This window comes from Stegostoma tigrinum, chromosome 16 (genome assembly GCF_030684315.1).
Source record: "Stegostoma tigrinum isolate sSteTig4 chromosome 16, sSteTig4.hap1, whole genome shotgun sequence".
NCBI classification, from domain to species: Eukaryota; Metazoa; Chordata; class Chondrichthyes; order Orectolobiformes; family Stegostomatidae; genus Stegostoma; species Stegostoma tigrinum.
Window position 1 is genome coordinate 3,484,210 of NC_081369.1, and position 21,035 is coordinate 3,505,244.

The following is a 21,035-nucleotide window of genomic DNA, read 5'->3' on the forward strand; positions in this document are numbered from 1 at the left end:
ACACTGAATGTAGTCTCACTGTCACAGAGTACTGCAATTTCCATACAGCAAGTTTCTGATTTCAAAAAACCTGAAGATCTGCTAGCCCACCGAGCCCTAAGTCAGTGTTATACAGAGTAGATGCAGCGGTTCCACATCTGAGACAGGGATACAGTCCTGGTTCACGTCCTACTTCAAGATGTACATTGTTAGATACATTAGTAAGGCCTCTTTTAGAACAGTTCTGGTCATCCAGTTATAGGAAGAATATTATTAAGCTGGAGAGGGTTCGAAAAGATTTGCCAGGGTGTTGCTGGCTATGGAAGGTTTGAGTCATAAAAAACGGGTGGATCGGCTGGGACATTTTTCACTGGAGTGTAGGTGGTTGAGATGTGGCCTTATAGAAGCTAATAAAACAAGAGGAGGATAGTTCAAGCTTATGGTAGTTGTCTTTTCCTTACGTTGGGGATTTCAAGATTAGGGAGCACATATTTAAGGTAAGAAAAAAGAGATTTAAAAAAAACCATGGGGGCAAATATTTCACATAGAAGGTAGTTTACATGTGGAATGAATGTCCTGAGGTAGTGGTCAATGTAAGTCCAATTACAACATTTAAAAAAAATTGGATAAGTACGTGAATAGGAAAGGCTTGGAGGGATATAGGCCAGAAGCAGGCAGGTGGGACTAGTTCAGTTCGGGATTATGTTCAGCATGGACTGGTTGAACTGAAGGGTCTGTATCCTTATAACATGTCCAAACAGGTCAATTACAGATATTTAAAAATCAGTTTTAAATTATTGGGAAAGACCAAACAGATGGGGGATCCTTTTCTATAAGTGACAAAGCTGACAAATGTCCTAACAGAAGAAGAATTATGGAGGGAATTGATGGGGTACACAAAGACAGTTTTACTGCTTGTGAGGAACCATAAATGAGGGTGTACGAATATAAGAGAGTCAGTAATAGATCAAAGGAGAAATTCAGGAGAAAATCCATCTGAAGGGCATAAGGACATGGAGCTACGTAGCGTTCTCAATATAAATACAACAGATGCATTTAAGGGATAGTTAAATAATTGAGACAGGGCAAGGAATAGAAAGATATATTAATAAAGGTAGTTGAAGCAGAATAAGAAGAGTATCTTGAGGAGAATAAACACCAGTATAGACTCGTTGGGCTTAATGATTTGTCCGTGCTGTGAAATTCTGTGTAAGGCCCTTCTTATATACCTCTGAGATGGTTGAGTGCAGGAAACATGATCAGATACCAATGGCAGAAAGCTGCCTTGAATTTCCTTAGCCCAGAGACAACAGGATAATAGTTTAAATATATTTAAAACATAGAAATCAGTTTTCACGGAATAATGCAATTTGATGCTACTCTGGCATACCTCCTATTGATTGTGTTCACTCCCACAGCTTGGAATTCGATGACACGTGTATTAGGGTCAAGGGTCACCCCTGGAGGAGCTCCTCCAGGGCCACTTAACTCAGGGTTGCGCCTGTTTCCGCTGATGTAATTGGAGTCTTCCAGCTCAAAATGGCAGAATGGGAGGAGACTGCGGCCCTTCACAGCTACCATTTGACCTTGCAACCCCTCCTTCAAATTTGGTATGCTGAGAGAAAAAAAAAGGAACAGAAAAATGAAAAAAAATTGTATAACTTTCCCCATTTTCCCATGTGGTTGAACATTTGGAAATTACCAAGTTCTCTCTAATTATTGTGGGTTTTGACACCCCCAAAGTTTCCTGCGAAATAAGACATTAATGGTCATGAAAATTAGGGTGTCTAGGGACAGGCAGGGATGCAAAAGTGAGTCATTGAGTGAGATTATGTGCATGAATCTGTACTCTAATCATATGTCCATGTATGACTGCGCATCTAAATATGATTGCATGTATGTGTCTCGTTTGCATATCAGTCTCTGAGTGCCAATGTATGTGCGTCTGTACGTGTCTATGTCTGCGTGACTGTTTTTCTGTGTGTCTGTTTAACTGTGTGTGTTCATATTCGTGTAACATAGTGTGCATATATCTGTAAGTGACTGAGCATCTGTCTCTGTCAATGTATTATGTGTGTGTGTGTGTGTGTGTGTGTGTGTGTGTGTGTGTGTGTGTGTGTGTGTGTGTCTCTGTGTCTGTCTGTCTGTCTGTGTGCCCGCATCTCTTTTCAGACTGTGAGGGTCTGACAATATTAAATGTGGCTGGACACTACAAATGAGAAAAATGCACACAACATACAATACAGATCAGAAGGTCCCGGTGATCTCATGATCCAAACACTGGCTAGAAGCTTAAATGTAGGCATAGTGCATTCAACATATCTACTTGGACTTCAGCAAGGCTGTTGATGCAAACCTGCATGGGAGATTGATACTGAAGTCCCCATGGAATCAAAGAAAATTTAGCAAATTGGGTACAGAATTGGCTGAGTGGTAGGAAGCAGAGAGGAATGGTCCAAAGGATATTCTGGTGACTGGAACCCTGTATCCAGTGGGATTCCGAAGGGGTCAATGTTGGGGCCCTTGCTGTTTGCCTTAAATTACAGGAGGATATAGATGAGCTGGTCAGATGGGCTGATCAGTGGCAAATGGAATTCAATCGGATAAATGTGAAGTAATGCACTTTGGTAGGATAAAAAAAGAAGGCAAGGAAATATGTAGAACATAGAACAATACAGCGCAGAACAGGCCCTTCAGCCCTCGATGTTGCGCTGACCTGTAAGCTAATCCAGGCCCATCCCCCTACACTATCCTATCCTATGTGATAAATAGTGGGACCCTGGGAAGCACTGAATATCAGCCGGATCTTGATGTCTTTGTCAATGGGTCCTTTGAAGTATTGGGGCAGTTGACTAAGCCACCCGCGAACCAGTTGACTAAGTGGTTAAGAAGGTATATGGGTTACTTGCCTTTATTAGCTGAGGCACAGACTTTAAAAGCAGTGAGATGATGCTGAAACTGTACGAAATATTGATTAGGCCACAGCTTGAATACTGTGTTCAGTCCTGGAATCCACAGTATAGGAGGGACATGACAGAACTGAAGAGGATGTGAAGAAGATTTACCAGAATGTTGCCTAGGCTGGAGAATTTCAGGTATGAAGAGAGATTGGACAGACTGTGGTTGTTTTCTTTAAAGCAGAGGAGATTAACAGGGACGTGTTTGAATTGTATAAAATTATGAGGGGATATATGAGGCATAGACAGCATGCACAGGAAGATACCTTTCTCCTTGGTGGATGAGAAAGTGATAGGATGGGAAGGCAGCAGAGACTTAAGGTAACGGCAAAAGTTTTAAGGAGATATGAGGAAAATCTTTTTCACCCAGAGGGTGGTGAGGATCTGGAACTCAGTGCATGTAAGGGTGGTAGAAAGAGAAACTCTCATTACATTTAAGAGGTATTTAGATGTAATGCCAAAGTAGACAAGGCTGTGGGCCAAATTCTAGAAAATGGGATTAGAATAAGAGTTTTGACTAGCACAGGCCAATGGACCGAAGGACTCTTTCCAGTGTTGGAGATATCTACAACTCTACGTGATGAGGAGATTTCCCCGCTGTTGATTTGGCTCAATAGAGGCTGACACGATCATGTGGGAAGAACAATCATGTTGGGGAGGAATTAGAGGGCTGTAGTTATCTGTGGAACTGTTACCCTAGTGATTTCAGAACAGATGGAAAGATAAATTGAAATGAGAAGATGTATATGAGGCAGACAGAGTGGGTGCTGAGAATCTCACTGAATGTGATTATTCTGACACTTAACATCAGCAGGTGCACACTATTCAAGTAATCCTGCGATCCTCATTAAAGATTCCATTTAAATTTATAGCCCTTCTTCTTGCCACAGGCTTTCAGGAAAAACGTAGCCACGGGGAGATTTAAAACACATTAGAACAGCATCAATGTGCAGTTGCTATAAATAAACTGCAGTTTCTGAATCTCCTAATAATTAATTATGACTATGCAGGTCAAACTTTGCTCACTTTTATCACTGGAAGTAATTATCAAACTTTAAACTACACAGCAGAAATTAATTATTAAGAAATGTGCTGAGGGATAACTTATTTATAGCATTGAGTTGGCTCGCACTAGCTTCCAGTCATGGCAATGCAGAGGCATGTAATTTCAAAAACCACTTAATCATGCCAGCTGTGGTTCCCATCACCAGGCAATTCTGATAGAAATTTTTTGATGCATTTTTTCTGGGAGTGTGAACTATTCTCTTCCTATATCTGTACTGGAAAAATACTGACATCTGATAAGAATTTGGCATTTACAGAGGCATATGAATGGGATAAGACAGCCTCCCCATTTATGATACAGGCCAATTAACTTGACAGATTTTTCACACTTAACAGAAGAACTCCATGCATTGCAATGGTTGTCACCATTAAAAATCAGCAACATGGGGTAGTGTATGGTAGATACAATCTGGAATGCATCCCAATGTGACCTTACTTTTTTCATCCACAATTAGGGGAACAATGTTGAAGTTCAAAGATCCAGCTGAAGAAGGCTGTGAACAGAAACGATGAGGTGGGTGCAGTTAATCATATTGCTCTACTAAGGATCCCAAGCTTGTCACCTTGCGTGACTTTCAACCATCCGTTTCCTTTTACCTGCAGATGAGTGATGCCTCAAACTCGCCAACCTCCAAGGGGATAAACTTGACTTTGAATTCCTGTGTTCCCATGGCCGCAATTGCCCCGCTGCATGGCTCCACTGTGAACGGAGGATTGTCAATATCGATGGAATCCCAGGAGGAGATGCTTTCAGTGCCACTGTCATATCTGCTGACGGCCTGAGTGCCCTTGCTGGTCGAGGGTCCAGCTGGCACGCTTGCTGAAGCTGTATCTGCAAACACAGGAAGAGATAGCGTGGAAGAGTCCCAATACTGCAAACTATTTCAACATCGTGAATCATAAAATTCCACAATGCTGAGGCATTTGGTTTGATGTTAATCTGATTTCATGTCACCAATCAAAGGGAGAAATGCTTTTATACTGTCTCATCTCACAGCACTTGGAATATGATTAATTATTTTGAAGCACAGTAATTGTTGCAGAAACCATTTACAGATGGCAAGATCTCAAATAGATAACCTCACAACCTTTAAAAATTACTTGGATGAATACTTTAAATGTCATAACATTCAAGACTGTGGGGAAGCAGCACTGTTGTAGTAGTAGTATGTTTTTGGAGGTATAGACTTGATGGGCTGAAGGGCTTTTTCTGTACTGTTTTATGCTATGACCCCTAATCAGGAAAAAGTCAGGAGGGCGGAACTTACCACCTCTACTCATCATACTCAAGGCCTAACAGGCTGATACATATCCCCTATATGCAACACCCAAAAGCGCTGCCCTCCAACCAAACCTCCTTGCTGATGATCTCTTCCACCAGTCTAAACTTGGTGTGCAGCCACAAAGGGCTCCTCAAAATACCATGAATTGATTTCTGAAAGGTCTGCGTTAGGTTGGGGTTGCACTGGTGAGGCTGTCCCTTCTAATGCTCAAGGACCCTAATACATTGTTACTAGATCAGGCCAGCATCCAGAAAGAGCATTCAAAGAATTTTACAGGCTTCCTACCAATAAACCTGTAGAGGATTGTAATGTTCTGCTCTACGATTTTAACTATGGGGCAAAGGTCTCAGAGAAACTAATATGCCTCACTGTCAGAGTGAGATAAATTCAAAAGGCAACATTATTAGTAAATCTTTTTCTATGCGTTCCGATGTCAGTCCTGTTTCCTTATGCTGCTAGACCCAGCACCTTGAATTTTAGCCAAGAAAAAAGTACAGGCAGTGCAATGTGGTTCCTCAATGTTAAAAAATGGAATATCCAAAAATTCAGAATAAATATATTGCAGTGAAGTGACAAAGACTATTCTTAGTTTCCAGAAGTCATTGGTTCACTAAGAGATCTGATTGAAATTCAAGTAGTGAACCTCCAAGCTCTGTAAGATTAAAAACAAAAATAAAAGGAGAGTATAAGAAAATAAGGAAGTAAGAAATGTACATGAGAGCCTGATAAGGAAAATGAACAGGACGCACAGCAGAAAGGAAATTTACAATGAGAAATGTAATCAAGTATTTTAATGGAGTGATAATTGCTAGATCGGATTTCCAGAACAAGGGAGGATTGCTAATTTATGGATGATGTTCAGAAATAATGAAGATATTTAGGAAGTACTATGCAACAATCACTGTTAATATAGAAAGCATATAATAGGGATATATAACATTCTTGTGCAATCAGCAATGTTATTATGGATAAAGGAGCAATTTTAGATCATTTTTTGCATAACAAACCTGTTTAGAAATATTATTACACACCTGTGAACCCAGGCTCCTGGCTCAGAGGCAGGAACACCATCATTGTGCCACAAGTTCCCCTCAATGTACATTGGTCCTGTAAGTACTTTGAAGCATGGCATGAGATTTTTCCAGCACATGTGGGACTTAAACTTGACTCAAAAGCAGGACACTACCACTGTGCCAAAACAGCTCTACACTACTATACATGGTATTCTGGGGTAGTTTCTCATCTGAGTGCTAACCAGGCCTGAACTGGGATTAGCTCCTAAGATCAGATGAGACTGGGCTGTTTGTAGACTATTATGTTCGTAGGTGAATAAATTATTTATGCCAAGCCACAACCTGTATTTATATAGAACTGCTAACACAGTGAAACGTTCCCAGGTATTTCACAGGAGTGTTATAAAACAAAAACTGATACTAAATTATGCATGAGGAGCTATATTAGGGCAGATAGCCAGAAACTTGACCAAGAGGTAGGCTTTAAGGAGCATATTAAAGGACAAGAGAGAGGTATTGGGACAGAGCAGTTTAAGGAAGAAATTTCAGAGCCAAGGTTCTCGGCATTTGAACGCACAGAGACTAGGGTGGAGCAGCTAAAATCCTGAATGCTCAAGAGTCAGAATTAGAACAAATATTTGGAGGGATGAAGAGCTGGAGGTGTTTACAGAGATACTAAGGGGTGAAACTGCAGAGGGACTTGAAAACAAGGGGGAGAAGTTTAAAATTAAGTCTCCTTCAGAGGAGAATCTAGAAGTGGAGGCAGGGATTCTGAATAAGGGGTCAGACGAGCAGAATTTTTTTTCTCTCAGATGGTTGAAAATCTTTGGAATTCTCTACCCCAGAGAGTGGTAGAGGTGGGGTCATTCAGGGCTGAGCTAGACAGGTTTCCAATCTACAAGGAAATCAAGGTGACAGGCAGGGAAGTAGATTTAAGGCAGAACTGCGAATCTGAATCAGAACTGAAATTGCAGGGGAAACTCAGCCAGTCTGGCAGCATCTGCAGAGAGAAAGTAGAGTTATTGTTTTGGATCCAGTGTTTCTTTCAACAGATACTGCCAGACCTCCTGAGTTCCTAGATTTAAGAAAACAATTTGAACTTTACTGAATGTGGCGAGCTTCAAAGAACTGAATGGCCCATCTTCCTCATGTTTCCCATATTGTCCTTATTGGGTGCTGTTTAACCAGGACCCAATGTGTGTCAGCAAATGCATAGTTAATAAACGAGGGGATATTGTGTGAATGAGGAAAGGGGCAGCAGGGTTTTTTGAATAATCTCAAGCTTAAAAACACTAAAACATGGGAAGTAACCAGGGTTGTACTGGACTAACTACATTTATACACTACAGAGGTATGAATGAGGGTTTTTAGCATCTGGTGAACTGAGTCAGGGGAGAACTCAGGTGATGTTATGGAAGTGGAAATAGGAGTATTTAAGCATAGGCTCAATACGTGGTTGAAAACTTACCTGGAGTCAAATATGATATCAGGGCTGCAAACCATCTGGTTGAGCCTCAGACATTTACCAGGAAGTTCGTGATTTTAGAATGGAGTGTGGACATTGTGGGGCAAAAATCAGTGGCTTCTTAATATTTAGCTGGAGGAAAACGGAAGACATAGCATGTTGTTTGGGAAATAAGGGATGAAACTGGAGAGTGGTTTGTGCAGAGCCGAACTTTAAATAAAGAATGAATTTATCTGGACATTTACAGGATAGTTGGTTTAATATCTGATGTAGGTAAATTTAAGGGCTTTCAAGATTGGTATTACTACATATCAGAATGAAATTAGCTAAAAGTAGCAGTCCAAATCTCAAAGGGACAATCATGGCTCACAAATGTCTGCATTATTCAAGGAAATGCCAGACGTGGCAAATAAGGAAGTGCAATGGATGTGGATTTTCAGAAAGGTTTTGAGAGGGTATCAGGGAAGATTAAGGAGCATTGGAATTAGAAAGGCAACAATAAATGGGATAAAGAAAATTTTCAGAAAGGAGAAATTACAGACTGGAGATCAGGACAACTTTTCAGAATAGTTGGTAGCAAGCGGTAGTGTCCTTAGAGTTCCACCTTGCCATCACTTTCATTCACTCTGTCAATCAAAGGGACTTGGTCCCCAAGGGAGAGCTGTTGGAGTTTCAGATCACAGTAAACTGGAAGGTTTAGTTATTTCTACTGAAGACCATAGAAGCTGCAAAGGGGAATTAGGGAAAATGGGTCAATGGGAGAAGTGGCAGATCCAACATTCTTTCTGACAAAACCTCACACCCCACCCCTAACAAGCCTTGGGCAGGAAGGAAGAAGGATGATCTTCCACAACACCTCCCACCACCACTCACTGACTCCAACTCCAGGAGCTAACTGAGATCCTGAAGCACTAAATTAGGGATGATAAGGGGTCTCTGGTTTTTCATCCAAAGACACTAGTCACCCTCCCATATATTATGGACGTAGCACAGAAGATTACTGCGACCCCTAAGAATTACAGTAGCCCACAAACCAACAGCCAGACTACAACAGCTACTGATGAGAATAAAAGATCCAACAACGACAACCAATGGTACCAACATACTTTACAAGATACAATGCAAAGACTGACAAAAACATTGCATAGAGGAAATCACTAGGAAACTAGTCATCAGGCTTCACAAACACCAACTAGCTACCAAGAGACATGACGAACTAGCCCTCATTTCAATACACATGGATAAAGACGGACACCAAATCAATTGGGATAACATAGCGATCCCAGGTCAAGCCAACCAAAAACATGCATGAGAATTCCTGGAGGCTTGGCACTCAAACCTAAACTCTATTAACAAACATGTAGAACCGGCCCCCACATACCAACCACTAGGAAACAGATCCAGAAGTGACACCACCCACCCCAGCAAACACTGGCACATAAATAACAAGCGGGACAGAACACCAACACTTCACTGAAGGTGCACTGATGTTGCTACCTAGTACGGTGATGAAACAACTGCAAAGTTACCAGCTTGGCGAGCAAGTCAACAACAGCAAGGGGCCTCAAGCCAAAAGCAGCAGGTGAGAATCTCATCATGTAAGCAACCCACACAGCGGAGCTTGTCAGGTTTCTTCAATACTGCACTGAGGTGTCATCCCAGATTTCAGGTAGCACTTGAATCTACAACTTTCTAATTTAAAGGTATGTTTGCTGAGTTATGGACAAGTAATTGCATTAAGAAGTGAACACATTGCCAACACAAGACATTCTTTCAAATGGAAAGGATTAGATTAATTCTATCCCCTGTCAATAACCTGATGGATTGTTATTTCTCTGTAGCAGCAATGGAAGTTTAATAATCAGGAGAATATTGTGTCAAAGTGAATGAAGCAGAGTGGTTTACCATTGGTTTCTTCAGAGGCTGCTTCTTCAGGAGGCAGCAAAGCTTCCATATGGTATGTATTTCTACCTTGTTCGGGCATCACCAGCTTCCAGAGGTACTCTAGTGCTCCAGGGCCTTTGTTTATGACTTTTATCCTAAGGACAAGATATAACACTTTGATTACTTTTATTTGTAACAGGATAAATCAGATAGCCATGCTGTTACAAGTACATCTTTATTCTAATTTCTTCAAAGAACATGTTTACAATATACAGATGTCCTGCCTATAGAAGATCATACTTAGGGCTCTCTTGTGGTATTGTGGTAATATCCCTACCCCTGGACTAGAAGGCCAAGGTTCAAGTTCCACCTACTCCAAAGGTTTGTATTAACATCTCTGAACAGATTGATTAGAAAAATAGGTTAAGTAGAAATAAATAAATAAATATAATATAATGTACAATCATACATGCCACATGGATGGATAGCTGCATGAACATGAAGTATTCTCCAGGAAGCAGATATCCTGAGCAGAAATATAATTATTCTCACATGATAACTGCACTGGATGAACCATTCCATCAGGATACTAAACACTTGCCTGAAAAATGTTCTCTACTCCCAGCTCACAGCTGGCCATCGGGAGGGCATGGGAAAGGTTTCAAAGATACCAGGAAAGCCTACTTGAATATGGACTGGTTTTAACTTCAACAGCTGGGAAGAGTGAAAACTTGGCTGTCCATAATGGCAAGCCTTGCTTCACCCAGACCTAACTAGCTTTGAAGAGTTGACAAAGAAAGACAAAGATGTGAGAATGAGGAATTTAAACATGAATACAACCAATATTGACTGCAGAGTTAGCAACAAACTGATTTACAATGTGATATGTGAGTTTTGTTTTAACAATATTTCTCCCTGAATTTAATTTTATTCATTTCTCCACCTCCTTTACCCTACACCAACTTCACCTCTATCTTTCCTAGCTCTTACAGCCCTCTTCCTCACAACCTTTCTTTCTTTCTCTCTCTTTAGTATCCCTATATTGCCAAGTAATCTCCTCATTCTGAGTGAATGTCAAGAGAAAGGGGCACCCATCTCATCACAATAACGTAATGGTTATTCTGGAGAGGAAACAGAGGGAAATAGCAAAGATAATTCCAGGTGTTAGAAAGATTGGAGAAAAGATTCTAAAAGATGACTTCTTGCTGCGAGAAGGAAGACTGTAAAAAAAGACTAGAATTATACAGCGTCTGTTTTAACATAGACATACGGGGTGGGGATGGGGTTGTGATGGTTTCCCAAAGCAAAGCACTTTATCGTGAATTAGGAACTTTCTGAAGTTTTACACAGGAATGTGCAAACAAATTGCTGCACAGCAGCAAACAGGCAGTAGTGTTACAATGGCCACATGGTCTTTTAGTAATATTGGTTGAAGGACAAAAATTGGGCATTGGAAAGCTTTGGAGATGAAATCCCTTACTTACTATCCGACTAACCTTCAAATAATGGAAACAGTTCCATCATCTTAACATAGTTGAATTCATATTTTATCTGAAGTTCTTCTGAATTGCAAAACAAGTTCTGGATTTTTTACTTGACCAGCAAATAACACTGTTTATTTCAGTCATGGGTGCAGCTGCGTTTGATTGTTCAAAAAGATAGCCAATTTTATAATGAGTTTTCCAAGGGCCATCCAATAATAGTGTTGATGCTGATCCAGGTAGATCACTTCACACACTGTCAACACTGCCACACAAATAAAAGCAAGGAATGTAATTCTAGTAGTCAGCTAGAAAGACACAAAATACCCAGTAACAGGGGAGACAAACAGAAAAGAGCAGATAATGCAGAAAAAGAAGGGATACAAACAGGAAGATGCAAAGGACCAGAACAATAGGAGCAGAAAGTAAATGGAATAGTGAGTAACAAATCAGGGAGCAGGAAACTTGTATCTGGAGGCTGGCGGGATGGGGTTGGAGACCAGAATGGACAAAAGAGGAACAGAATGAGAAGCAGGTTAACATCATTGTTAGCAATAAGCTACAGTGTCATTGACTGTCGACCGGATGGCCATTGCTATCTTCAAATCTCAATAGTAACCAAGATTTCACACCTTGTATACAGGTACGGACAACAATTGAAGTTTTCCAGGGTGCAAAAAAATTTGTTTCATCGATAATTGATTGCCTTTGGTTGTCTTCAAAATATCATAGGAAAAGATTTTTAAATTGGAAAGCATAGAGTGAAAAGGAAATAGATTTTGATGACACAACACTTGCAACACTGCATGTGACATTCTCCTCTTTGGAGTGTGTGAGGCGAATAACTGGATGAGTAAGCCTGGGGAAAAACTTGCCCTTTCTTGTTACCTCAGCATTAGGTTCCAGGGTCAGAGGGTCTATTGGTGTCCTACTTCCTTACTGAGTGAGAAAAATCACTCGTTTCCTGGCTGAGAAACCATGTTGACCTGCCTGTCATGTTGAGGGTCAGGGTCTTCTAGAGCCCCAATCGGGGGCAATCTTGAGACATGGATGAGGATCAAGAAGATGGCCTTAGAAAGCATATTCCTCCTCTTGTCTCTGAACTCCTCGATTCCCCTTTCCCCATGACCCTACCGCACAACTTCAGAATTAAAGCACTTCCCTCAAGCTGGATCCCTTAAGAAGTAAGGCTAGGCCAATGGATTTTAGGGCCCAGATGATACTGCCTGGCCTCTAATTAACTAGCAGCAGTACTGAGTTGATCAGTGGGTAATTGGACAAGTTTTCTCAGTGACATGTTAGTTGCCAACTAATGCTAACCCCACACCCACCACCAACACAGGCAGAAAAAAAGGGAAAATTCTGCCCATTGTTTAGTTCTCATCTCCACATTAGTGAAAGGATGTAGATAGTTAAAAAGACATCTGCAAGATTGATACAAGGTTTGAGAGGGCTTTCAAGAGATGCCAAACAGGCTGAGGATATTGTCTTTAGAAAAGAGAATGCTGAGTGGCGATCTGATAGAAGTATTTAAAATTATGAAGGAATTTGATAAGGTAGATTAGAGCTGCTTCCACTATACTAAAGGCCATGAATACATGCTTTCCACAAATAAATCTGAAATGAAATTCAGGAGAAATATCTTGGGCAGTGGTGAGAAAATGAAACCTTCTGCCATGTTGAGGCAGTTGAGGTACAGAACATTGATAACAAAGTGTGGAGCTGGATGAACACAGCAGGTCAAGAGCATCTTAGGAGCACAAAAGCTGACGTTTTGGACCCTTCATCAGAAAAGGGGGAGGGGGAGAGGGTTCTGAAATAAATAGGGAGAGAGGGGGAGGCGGATCGAAGGTGGATAGAGGAAAAGATAGGTGGAGAGGAGACAGACAAGTTAAAGGGGTAGGGATGGAGCCTATAGAGATGAGTGTAGCTGGGGAGGTAGGGAGGGGATAGGTCAGTCCGGGGAGGATGGACAGGTCAAGGAGGTTAGGAGGTAGGGAATGGCTCGAGGTACAGAACATAGATGCACTTAAAAGGGAAGCTGGATAAATGCATGAGAAGAGACATAGAAGGATATGCTGATGGGGTTAGAGAAGTGAGCTGGAATTTGGTGCATGTACAGTACAAACAAAGAAATGATTTACAGATTGAGCACAAGCTCACTAAATGACAGATGCAGTTATCAAGTAATTACATCAGCCTTTCTGGAATATTGTGATGTAAGAAAGGCACTCATGGTGTTTATAATCTTTTAGATATCCTGCTTGAACATGACAAGCAGGATCTAAAAGATCAAAATGACCATGAGTTTCTTTTTTACACCGCAATATTCCAGAAAATCAAAGAAATATTTCAATATCCTGCTTGTCATGTTCCAGCGTCAGACAAGAAGTATTACTTTTCCTTAAATAGGATGTGTTTTTTAATCCTTTCTCCCTCTAGAAATTCAACTAATTCTCTGTTGAAATGATCAATGCTGCCTGCATGAATATACTTCCGCATGTTACTTCTGTGAGAAGAAAGGTTGATGTAATTACTTGATAACTGCATCTGTCATTTAGTGAGCTTGTGCTCAATCTGTAAATCATTTCTTTGTTTGTACCATACATGCACTGAATTCCAACTTAATTTTCAGCTAATTTCTTCAATGTTTGCACTGAATCGGCACTCACACTATTTGGGCCAGAAACGCTGTCCAAATGTCTGTAATCCTCTGCAAAAGCAAACTCACTTGAGATCTAGCCTAGTTCAATGTTCAATCATCTTGTACTCATGTCCTGCCTGATCTACCTAATTGAAATTGTGATGGTTGCTCTGGATTTTGCTGATGCTTGACAATCCTTCAATGGCTATGACAGAACTGGGATCAGACTTCTCATCCATCACAGAAATCAATGCAAACAATAACTCTGTAGGGTGTTTACCTACTGAGAAGTCCCAACTGTGGCTTTTCTCAAACATGTGAGAATGATTGATTCTCAGACTCGTCCATGTAGATTAGCAAGGATATGTTCGGACCTACAAGTGTCGGAGTGATCTGTTAACAATGCTGATTAGCTGAGAGGCAGCACAGTGTTACCAGCATCATGCTGCTCTCCCAGAGTTTGAGACTCCAACATCCCCTTACTTTCCAGTTATACTGTCTCTCTTTCCTGAACTAAGCTTAAATGATCAACAGAAAAATTGAAAACATAAATGTGTTTAGGGTTTTGAAGCACTAAAGATTTCCCATTCTTCAGAACCTTTATGAAAATATGAAAATCTTTTGGGAACTGAACACAGACAATGAAACTGAAATAAAACAAAACATCTAAATAACTGGAGATGATACAGCATTTAATGTTGTCCTGAGTCAAGACTGTAAAGTATTTCATTAAGGAAATCAGGACAGCTAAAGGCTGCTGACTTATTGGGTGTCTGACAATAAAATCTTGGCTACAATCATTCAAGTTTCAGTTATTCAGTGAGTATTTAATCAAGATTACAACTATTGTTGTAAATCAGCATTATTGTTTTCAAATTACTGGTGCAAAATCACTGGCACATTCCATGAAACCAGAATCGAGATAGATTGTGTCACTGCATGCAATATCTGCACTTGAGTAATTAATTGTGACTGTATAATTCTTTCATTTTTCAGGGACATCTTCAAGGCTAGCTCCACATTTTCTAGTGAGGATGTTCATGTCTATAGAGGCTGACCCGAACAAGAGCTGTTACACTGTTAATCAGTAAATCCTTCACAAACTGTTCACCATTGAGACAACTTTGAAAATTTTCAGGTGCCACACTGGTATTTCTTTTATCTTTAGAACATCCTCAAAATGTAATTGGATGTAACCCAGTGTGTACAAGCTTTAACAGCTGTATCACTTACTAAAATAACACCTCAGAGGCTAGTATCCTGTCACCAAGTCACCCTTTATTTATACATGCAGAGTCCTTAACACTGAACCAGTCCCCCCAGAGCCAGCTCTCAGAGTGAGCAGAACCTCTGACACTCCTACCTATACCTGTCAACCAGGGCTCCCTGACTGAACCAGATTAATAGCCCCAATCAGGGAATTCCTATTCTCTGAGGCCCACGTGACTGACCTCGTTATAACCACCTACAGTTACAACAAGCAACGTATCGGAGAATACTGAAGCTCCAGGTGTTAGATAATGGCTGTCAAGTTGATCACAAATTCATACTCTTGTACTTTTTTTTCTCAGGATTAAAATATGGGGTATACAATAGCTTACTGGCAATCTCACTGGATTTAGTAATGGACTAGTGAATGCCCTGGTGACTTGGGTTTCAGACCAACCACACTAGCTTGTAAAGCTTAAATTTGATTCAAAAATTTGGAATATAAAACTCATCAAAATTATTGGCCATGCCATCTATCTTCAATTGTTGTGGGGAGATATCTGGTTCCCTCATGTCCTTTAGGAAACAAAGACCATAACCTTGTTTGATATGGCCTATAAATAATATCAGAACTACAGCAATGTGGTTGACTTTTACCTGCCTCTGTAGAGGCCTAGCAAGCAATTCCATCCAAGGACAATTACAAATGGGCAACAAATGCTGGCCTTGCTGATGGCCCTTCTGCGCATGGTATCCAAACCTACGTGCTACTAAATATTAATATAACCTCATCACATATCAAATGAAATCATAAGATATAATTGTCCCATTGAAAAGCATTTCTTAATATCTCTGCCTCACTGTCTGTGCAATGTCCATATACTTTCAGTCACCTATTTGCTTTTAAATGTACCAGTCTTTAAACCCATGGCCCAGGAAGGTCACCATTAAGTCCAAGTTTTCTTCTGAAGAAATAAAAAGGCAATTCAATGTGGGGTTAACACCCGTCCAAGGCAAGCACTTGAATCGTAGAATCACGACAGTGTGGAAGTAGGCCCTTTAGGCTGAGTCCACACCTACCCTCTGAACAGCACCCCACCCAGACCCATCTCCCTACCCTAGCCCTGTAACCCTGCATTTCCCATGGCTAATCTACCGAGCCTGCGCATCTCTAGAAACTATAAGCAACTTAGCATGGCCAAACCACCTAACCTGCACATCACTGGACGATGGGAAGAAATTGGAATACCCGGAGGAAACTCACACAGCCACAGGGAGAATGTACAAACCTCACATGGACAGTCGCCAGCTGAGATCAAACCTTGGTGCTGTGGGACAACTGTGCTAACCACTGGCTATAACGCCACCAGAGGTTTTCAATTAAATTCAAGATACATTATTTCTGGTGAATTCACATTTCTTCATTGAGTTTGGTAGTTTGGGTCAACCAGGTTATGTTTTCACTAATTTTAATGCCATAGTAACGATATTTACCCCAGCCTTTATTGTCAAAGTCTTTTCATTAAAATGCCTCGGCAAATTGTGTTAAATGTTGGTTTCTCTTCTGGACAGATTGAGTTTCTTCAGAATGAGACTGAAATAATATTGGCTAACTGTTAACCTGCTATGGTAATAAAATGTGAGGCTGGATGAACACAGCAGGCCAAGCAGCATCTCAGGAGCACAAAAGCTGATGTTTCGGGCCTAGACCCTTCATCAGAGAGGGGGATGGGGAGAGGGAACTGGAATAAATAGGGAGAGAGGGGGAGGCGGACCGAAGATGGAGAGTAAAGAAGATAGGTGGAGAGAGTGTAGGTGGGGAGGTAGGGAGGGGATAGGTTAGTCCAGGGAAGACGGACAGGTCAAGGAGGTGGGATGAGGTTAGTAGGTAGCTGGGGGTGCGGCTTGGGGTGGGAGGAAGGGATGGGTGAGAGGAAGAACCGGTTAGGGAGGCAGAGACAGGTTGGACTGATTTTGGGATGCAGTGGGTGGGGGGGAAGAGCTGGGCTGGTTGTGTGGTGCAGTGGGGGGAGGGGACGAACTGGGCTGGTTTAGGGATGCAGTAGGGGAAGGGGAGATTTTGAAACTGGTGAAGTCCACATTGATACCATATGGCTGCAGGGTTCCCAGGCGGAATATGAGTTGCTGTTCCTGCAACCTTCGGGTGGCATCATTGTGGCAGTGCAGGAGGCCCATGACGGACATGTCATCTAGAGAATGGGAGGGGGAGTGCAAATGGTTTGCGACTGGGAGGTGCAGTTGTTTGTTGTGAACTGAGCGGAGGTGTTCTGCAAAGCGGTCCCCAAGCCTCCGCTTGGTTTCCCCAATGTAGAGGAAGCCGCACCGGGTACAGTGGATGCAGTATACCACATTGGCAGATGTGCAGGCGAACCTCTGCTTAATGTGGAATGTCATCTTGGGGTCTGGGATGGGGGTGAGGGAGGAGGTGTGGGGACAAGTGTAGCATTTCCTGCGGTTGCAGGGGAAGGTGCCGGGTGTGGTGGGGTTGGAGGGCAGTGTGGAGCGAACAAGGGAGTCACAGAGAGAGTGGTCTCTCCGGAAGGCAGACAGGGGAGGGGATGGAAAAATGTCTTGGGTGGTGGGGTCGGATTGTAAATGGCGGAAGTGTCGGAGGATGATGCGTTGTATCCGGAGGTTGGTAGGGTGGTGTGTGAGAATGAGGGGGATCCTCTTGGGGCGGTTGTGGCGGGGGCGGGGTGTGAGGGATGTGTCGCGGGAAATGCGGGAGACGCGGTCAAGGGCGTTCTCGATCACTGTGGGGGGAAAGTTGCGGTCCTTAAAGAACTTGGACATCTGGGATGTGCGGGAGTGGAATGTCTTATCGTGGGAGCAGATGCGGTGGAGGCGGAGGAATTGGGAATAGGGGATGGAATTTTTGCAGGAGGGTGGGTGGGAGGAGGTGTATTCTAGGTAGCTGTGGGAGTCAGTGGGCTTGAAATGGACATCAGTTACAAGCTGGTTGCCTGAGATGGAGACTGAGAGGTCCAGGAAGGTGAGGGATGTGCTGGAGATGGCCCAGGTGAACTGAAGGTTGGGGTGGAAGGTGTTGGTGAAGTGGATGAACTGTTCGAACTCCTCTGGGGAGCAAGAGGCGGCGCCGATACAGTCATTAATGTACCGAAGGAAGAGGTGGGGTTTGGGGCCTGTGTAGGTGCGGAAGAGGGACTGTTCCACGTAACCTACAAAGAGGCAGGCATAGCTGGGGCCCATGCGGGTACCCATGGCCACCCCCTTAGTCTGTAGGAAGTGGGAGGAGTCAAAAGGGAAGTTGTTGAGTGTGAGGACGAGTTCAGCTAGGCGGATGAGAGTGTCGGTGGAGGGGGCCTGGTCGGGCCTGCGGGACAGGAAGAAGCGGAGGGCCTTGAGACCATCTCCATGCGGAATGCAGGTGTACAGGGACTGGACGTCCATGGTGAATATGAGGTGTTGGGGACCAGGGAATTGGAAGTCCTGGAGGAGGTGGAGGGCGTGGGTGGTGTCACGGACGTAGGTGGGGAGTTCCTGGACCAAAGGGGAGAAAATGGAGTCCAGATAGGTGGAGATGAGTTCGGTGGGGCAGGAGCAGGCTGAGACGATGGGTCGACCAGGGCAGGCAGGTTTGTGGATTTTGGGAAGGAGATAGAAACGGGCCGTCCGGGGGCTTGAAATGGACATCAGTTACAAGCTGGTTGCCTGAGATGGAGACTGAGAGGTCCAGGAAGGTGAGGGATGTGCTGGAGATTCCTCCGCCTAGAATACACCTCCTCCCACCCACCCTCCTGCAAAAATTCCATCCCCTATTCCCAATTCCTCCGCCTCCGCCGCATCTGCTCCCACGATAAGACATTCCACTCCCGCACATCCCAGATGTCCAAGTTCTTTAAGGACCGCAACTTTCCCCCCACAGTGATCGAGAACGCCCTTGACCGCGTCTCCCGCATTTCCCGCGACACATCCCTCACACCCCGCCCCCGCCACAACCGCCCCAAGAGGATCCCCCTCATTCTCACACACCACCCTACCAACCTCCGGATACAACGCATCATCCTCCGACACTTCCGCCATTTACAATCCGACCCCACCACCCAAGACATTTTTCCATCCCCTCCCCTGTCTGCTTTCCGGAGAGACCACTCTCTCTGTGACTCCCTTGTTCGCTCCACACTGCCCTCCAACCCCACCACACCCGGCACCTTCCCCTGCAACCGCAGGAAATGCTACACTTGTCCCCACACCTCCTCCCTCACCCCCATCCCAGGCCCCAAGATGACATTCCACATTAAGCAGAGGTTCACCTGCACATCTGCCAATGTGGTATACTGCATCCACTGTACCCGGTGCGGCTTCCTCTACATTGGGGAAACCAAGCGGAGGCTTGGGGACCGCTTTGCAGAACACCTCCGCTCAGTTCGCAACAAACAACTGCACCTCCCAGTCGCAAACCATTTCTATTCCCCCTCCCATTCTCTTGATGACATGTCCATCATGGGCCTCCTGCACTGCCACAATGATGCCACCTGAAGGTTGCAGGAACAGCAACTCATATTCCGCCTGGGAACCCTGCAGCCATATGGTATCAATGTGGACTTCACCAGTTTCAAAATCTCCCCTTCCCCTACTGCATCCCTAAACCAGCCCAGTTCGTCCCCTCCCCCCACTGCACCACACAACCAGCCCAGCTCTTCCCCCCCACCCACTGCATCCCAAAACCAGTCCAACCTGTCTCTGCCTCCCTAACCGGTTCTTCCTCTCACCCATCCCTTCCTCCCACCCCAAGCCGCACCCCCAGCTACCTACTAACCTCATCCCACCTCCTTGACCTGTCCGTCTTCCCTGGACTAACCTATCCCCTCCCTACCTCCCCACCTACACTCTCTCCACCTATCTTCTTTACTCTCCATCTTCGGTCCGCCTCCCCCTCTCTCCCTATTTATTCCAGTTCCCTCTCCCCATCCCCCTCTCTGATGAAGGGTCTAGGCCCGAAACGTCAGCTTTTGTACTCCTGAGATGCTGCTTGGCCTGCTGTGTTCATCCAGCCTCACATTTTATTATCTGGGAATTCTCCAGCATCTGCAGTTCCCATTATCTCTGATACTATTTTAACCTGCTATGGTAGACTGGTTTCTGTTCAGGCAGCAGATGAAAAAAAACTGCTGGCTTGTTGGGAAGCTGGCTGGAACCTGCTGACTTTAGCATTTAAGTCAATGTGTTTGTCAGTGGAGAATACACTTGGCTCAGGCAGGTCTGAGATTTACATACGGTAGAAACAACAAAGTGGAGTTTTAACTGTGAACTCTGTTGTTAACTGTGAGTGCATAGACTTTGTGGGTTTCCTGAAACAGACCAAACTGGACCAGGTAAAAGGGCAGCCAGGAATGATGAGGCTGAGCAACTCTCACAAAAACCTTTAAATGCAAAGATTGACAGCTGCTGCCTTATCTAAATGAAAGACTTGTACTTGTGACAGTGTGTGTTCAAAATAATCTTGCTGTCCTAACACAGTCTGGATCTGTATGTGACTCCAGTTCCACACCTATGTGGCTGTCTTTTAGCTGCTGTCTGAAGTGGTTTAACAAGTTGCATCAAACTGTGACATGAAAAATTTAATGGCATTGTGAAAGCAATTTCACCACACGGACAGCAGCAGCTCAGGAAGGGCCAAAACCAATTTCACAGAGTAACTAAGTACAGTCTGAGGATTCTGTGCAGAACATAACAGATCTATTGAACGATGTTCTGCTTCTGTAAATTCTGCATAATCCAATAAATGTCAGTGTTTTTAATATTAACATTATAAGATCAAGAAGAAAAATAATAATCCATTCCCTTCCTTTCTGGAAGACAAATTGCTCTGCATAATGTGAGCAGATGAGAAGGGGAAACTTGTCTCCTTTCTAGTTCTACCATCCACGAAGCAGGAAGCCATAGAGATGCTGAGCACCAACCTCCCTTGGAAAGTAGGGGATGGAGACATTGAAGGGAGTAAGCAGCAGCAGGGTCACTGTCTCAACAGCAACAAATACATTTACATAGCATCTTTAATGGAGTAAAATGT

At 43.4% G+C, this 21,035-nt stretch overlaps 1 protein-coding gene across 1 annotated transcript in view; it reads right to left on the minus strand.

The window, feature by feature from the left end:
- The window catches only part of hydin (HYDIN axonemal central pair apparatus protein), a 654,146-nt gene that overhangs the window by 72,316 nt on the left and 560,795 nt on the right, over positions 1-21,035 (minus strand). The window contains exons 68-70 of the mRNA XM_059651568.1: positions 9,668-9,801; positions 4,599-4,833; positions 1,370-1,594 (exon numbers count right to left, since the gene is read on the minus strand). Coding sequence (XP_059507551.1) covers positions 1,370-1,594; positions 4,599-4,833; positions 9,668-9,801 — 594 coding nt within the window. The remainder of the gene's footprint in view (positions 1-1,369; positions 1,595-4,598; positions 4,834-9,667; positions 9,802-21,035) is intronic.